Source organism: Myzus persicae, unplaced genomic scaffold (assembly GCF_001856785.1).
Source record: "Myzus persicae strain clone G006 unplaced genomic scaffold, MPER_G0061.0, whole genome shotgun sequence".
In the NCBI taxonomy this organism is placed as follows: domain Eukaryota; kingdom Metazoa; phylum Arthropoda; class Insecta; order Hemiptera; family Aphididae; genus Myzus; species Myzus persicae.
In genome coordinates, this window is record NW_019103508.1 from 11,303 (window position 1) to 16,625 (window position 5,323).

Sequence of the window (5,323 nt, forward strand, 5' to 3'; positions counted from 1 at the left end):
GAAATCAAGTATTGTGGTTTGACAGCTAAAAAACGATGGTAATAAGTGTTATGGAAATACGATTTCGTAAAACCCACATAAGGGATTTACAGTTCTACACTTTATTATTCCAGTTGAAAAGAAAAAGGGTTTTTTGCATAGAACAATAAGATAGGAATTTGAAGAAAAAAACCAAACACGATGAATGATCGAAAAACATTTGACATTAGCGAATAAAGCTAGCTATTTGGTGATAGAATAATTTATAACCGTTTGATTTTGATTTTAGAATAATGTTATAAATTATATTAACAATCCTAACAAAAATACAATTTTTGTGAGGTTGATACATGTTTTGCCGAAACCTACCAAAATAACCTTTGAACATAGTTAACATGATAACCTAACCTACATGAAAAAAACCCTTGGGATTAGATGATAAAAGTTTAAAACGATCAATGTGCAAAGGTTCAATTTAAGGAAATAGCGAGAAGAAAATAGTTTAAAATGTGTGTACAAAAAAAAAAATATGAACATTATACGGACATGACTATAAATGACAAGTAACAAGTGGTGGCACTTTTACGTCAGTCAAGTGTGAAAAAATCACAAAAATTCTTGCAGGATCCAGGACAGTCCGTCAATAACATTTCACCAAAATTTAATTCATTAAACACAATTCGTCAATAACGCTGTTTGTCAAAGTCCTTTTCATCAATAATAATAATTATTAGGTACTTACTTAATTTTGAATAATACATTTATTCGTGGATATCAATTTTCAAGCATCATTTAATATCATACAATACCTATATACAAGTCTACGTAACTATGTTACAAATCATAACGTAGATTCTAAAATAATCTCCAATAATTGTTGTCTGTTGATTCATACTGGAATATTAAGATGTTATAATAGCTAGATGACTGTGTTTAATTTCGTCAAGGATCGTGTGTCTATATCACAACCATACAATAATAACTGTTATTAGTTTTACGTTGTTTTGAAACCATTTTACACTCGGCAGCAGAAAGCTTAAATTACTACGTGACCCGCAGCAATCACTATACGCGTCTCAGTAATTTTAAGTTTAAATCAGAGTGGATTGCAGGAAAACGTTATTATGATTATGTTAAACGTCTATTACAAACATAGTTGTGCACCCGAATAAATTTATTCAGGTTTCTGGAACTGGATGGATTTGGGTTTTTCGGAAACAGAAGTACAAAATTTAAACAAACGTTTGGGTGCTCATAACTGTAATTATTCGTGTTAATATGGGTTAATACGTGTATTAAGTAGTTCAGAAAAAACTTGATTTCAAAAAGTAGACATCATTATCTCCTATAAGTTATTCTTGTTAAAAGTAATTATTTAATAACTAATTTCAAAGTCGAAGTCCATAATAATAGTCTTCCCCAAAGTCAAAAAGGTCGATAATCAATTGTATTCGAGTTATTGCTTCCCACCTACCCAAATGTAATCTTAAACGATACGAGTCTAGTTTGTACTAATTGCTTACAAAGCTACAGATTTAAAATGTATAAATAATAAAATATGTATAAGTAGTTTCTACATTTAAACAACATTTATTAAAAAAAATTAATTTACTGTGCATTGATACGATTATAATACGACTAAATATCAAAGGTAATATACTTCGTTTTGTACAAACTACAATAACTATACTAAAAGAACGTGTTGAGGTAAGTTTTTTAATATTAGTGTTATCGAATGTCGGAAATATTGTGGGTGGGAATACAAATATTTTTAAAGTCCGTACTATTTCTCACAAGAAGTATAATTAAGTATATCAAATTGTTGAGTCACACAAAGTTTTTAATTTTACATTAATAGTACATTTGGATTTGAAAAAAAAAACAAATTTGTGCTTTATAAGAAACCTTTTTTTTGGTTTTAATAATTAGTCGCGGTATTGCGTAGAAATTTTAAATATAATAGATGTCTAACATCTCGAATCCGACATATGCACAGATTGAGATAACATAATATTATGTAATCGTCTGAAAATCATCTAGACGCCTCGAAATGACTGTAAAAGTCACACAATAGTATCACATATTATTATCAAATTATGAGCAAAACCGAAGATAGTGAAAAAATATTTTACGATAAATTTCTAACCTAACCTAACCTACAAGATGTACCAGTGTTGATACGATTTTCCGAGTTATTGAGGCAGTACACCACAGTATTTAATGTTACGATAAACACGCCGGAAACGGAAAATTCGCAGTTGAAAATATATAGGTCAATATAGCTCAGTTAGCTGGGGCAACGGTAGGAAGGAGGAGATGGAGGTAAATGATGTGTTCGGTGCGCCGCGACTGTTGCCCCTATAATAAATAATCCGGTGGACGCGCGATACGTGCGTTTTCGATCATCTATACTATATAAACACAAATATCGTGGATCATAAATTAATATTTCATCGAATGGTTCTGAAATACAATAATATCGGTAGAATACTATGCGTGTGCGTAGAATTGTAGACTGCAGTTATAGTAGTTGACGACTGATTCGATGAACTATTATACGTTTATGTGAGATTAAATATGTTTAGATTCTTGGTCTTACAATAATGTGTGTGTGTGTGTCCAATGTCGAAAAAATTTGAACTTCAATCTCTCATAAAAAAATTAATGTTACTTTGTGGTAAACTTTTTTTATATTGTCAAAGACAAAAAACTTTTATGGCATTTTGTATTACATTTTCAAATTGTATATATTAAAATAAACATTTTCATAAATTTCTATCAATAAAATAAATTATACAATTTTAAATGCTCATTAAATAATATTGTTACTAAGATGTAATTTTAATAATTTTTATGTGGTAAATAAAAATAAATGTCTATGAGTAACTCTGTATTACATTTTCAAATTTTAAATACATACCTACTAACATTATGAGCACTCAAATAATATGATGGATTGTAAATATAATGTAACTAGGATACATATATGTTCATAAACAAATAACATGAATATTTTAAACAATCTAAGACAATCTAAAGACAATTAGACAAATATTAACAATATATTTTAAGATTTTTATTTAGTAATTTATAAATTGAAAACAATTATGGACAGTGAAAATGAGCAACTAATATGCAAAATAGAACAGATGGCAACATATATACATGAACTAGAAACAACACTAAATAACCGTGAAGACGAAAACGAAAAATTGGCTGCTAAGATGTACCAGGGGTTCGACATGCTAGATGCTGTTAAAATAAAACAGGATGAACTGTTTCACGAGTTAGAAAATAAAAACCAAGAACTAATTAGAGAGCTTGATGGGCTCCAATGTATGTTCAAATCACGCTCGTTGTGCTACCAAGAAGAAATAGACTGTTTAAATGGTGAGTTAGAAACGCAGAAGGCAAGGTCAAACGAGGAGATGGAAAACATGGAGAAGATCCATTTGGATGAAATTAAAACCCTACAAAAGCAACTGTCGTATGCAACGAAGAAGCTTTACAACAGCCAACAACTATTGAAATCAGAACTTAAAGTAAAAGATCAAGAAATAATTTGTATACAAAACAATTTGACTGAAAAGATAATGAAATATGCTGAGCTGGAGAAAAAGTTGAGCATCGAACAGGACCTTAATGAGAGTTTGAACTCGTCGCTGTGTGAATTGAAAATAAAGTACGAAAGCGACGTCTGTGCTACACGGACAGAGATGACTAGACTGCGCATGGAATTGAAACAAAATTTCGCTAAATTAGAGGAATCTGAAAATCAATTACAAGACGCACAATGTCAAATAGTTAAGCTAACGGCCGAGTTTGAGAAGACAATTAAAGAAACGAATGAAGGTTTTTGCAAAGAGAAAAAAATATTGGAGGAGAAAAATGATAAGCTTAGGACTAATATTAAGTCGTTAGTGACGAGCATGGAGGGTATTAATACGAAACTAAGCAACTCAGTAATGGAAAACAAAACGCTGAAATGTCATCTAGCAGATCAGCAAGAATCGATTAAATTTTTGGAGGCAACGAAAAACAGACTACAGCAGGAAATGGAAAATCTCAAAGAGAACGAGGAGTTGTCAGCAAAAATGTTGAGGACGGAGCGTGAACAACATGCCCGAGAGCAACAGATTTGTGAAAAGAAATTAAAATTCAAAGTTCAGGATGAGCGTGAACTCAAAGAGTTGAGTAAAAAGCTATCGGAACGAATTAAATGTTTGAAAAAAATCATACACGAAAATGATATGTCTAAAATATAAACATTTTTTAATTCAAATTTATTTTCAGAAATCTGTTGCTATTTTTCCGTTTCCTATTAACACCTGATTTTCACTCTTTAAAAAAGTCGATCCGTTCGGAAAATTTATATTAGACTGTATTGTTTTTCATTACCTAATGAGCTACAAAATTTCGTATTAATACACACCGTGTTTGGTGATCAACAGCTTATCCTTAGCCTTAAGTTTACCGTTTTTGTCGAATGTCAGACGACAACGGATCAACTATTTTATTTCATGCTTCTTGTAATTGATGGCAATCCAATTTAGCAACAGTATATTTAAAGTCACCTCGAAGTCCAGTCATCTTTGCCTGGGTCACACAGACGTTGCCTTCTTGCTATTTAATTTTAAGTTCACACATCGACGCCTCGATGTTAAATTTTTCTTCAGTTCTGCGTTATTTGTGTTCTTATCCACCAAAGTCTTATGTACTCAAATAATTATATCTTCCTCTGTAAGGTCTGACATCAATAACGTTTGTTGGCTGTCAAGAAACTTTTTCATGAAACACAATAATAATTTAGGGTTTTGATTTCGTTTATGTGGATCGATTCAACGTTTTCTAAACGCCATTTAAATAACGTTGTTTCGTGTATGATTCGCATTAAATAAATAAAAACAAAAGTTGGTGTATTGTATTTTTATTCAACCATTGCATTCAATTGACAACAAATTGTATTTATTTGGTTTTTATTCATGTAATATTATTTTTAATAGTTATATTTATAAAGTACCCCAATGGTTTAGTAATAATAAATAAATAAAAAATTAAACAATATTTTCATATTATATTATATAATTCATGTACCTAATATAGTTTTTAATGATAAATTAATAACGAACAAACACATCTAAAAGCTAGTACCGTGTTTACAAGGTTTGTGTAAAATTCAGAAGAAGATAATGATGGTTTAACGTTAGCAATATTTGAACAATTGAAAAATTTGTTTAAAATATTCATTACCAGAGTTCCATGTTTTGAGTGTTGTCTAGGTATAGATAAAATATTTTAAATAACAATTTTGATTAATTACAAATTGCATTTGAAGAACAGCCAG

General features: G+C 30.2%; 1 protein-coding gene across 1 annotated transcript; it reads left to right on the forward strand.

Annotated features, from left to right (window-relative positions):
- The first annotated feature begins 3,086 nt into the window (after positions 1-3,086).
- Positions 3,087-4,255, forward strand: LOC111034631 (flagellar attachment zone protein 1-like). The gene has a single exon (XM_022315930.1). It carries the CDS (start codon positions 3,087-3,089, stop codon positions 4,242-4,244), a length of 1,158 nt encoding a protein of 385 aa, XP_022171622.1. The 3' UTR covers positions 4,245-4,255.
- The last annotated feature ends 1,068 nt before the right edge of the window (positions 4,256-5,323 follow it).

Excerpts from the sequence above, each read along its gene's own strand:
- LOC111034631 (XM_022315930.1), top strand. The coding sequence starts at position 3,087 with ATGGACAGTGAAAATGAGCAACTAATATGCAAAATAGAACAGATGGCA.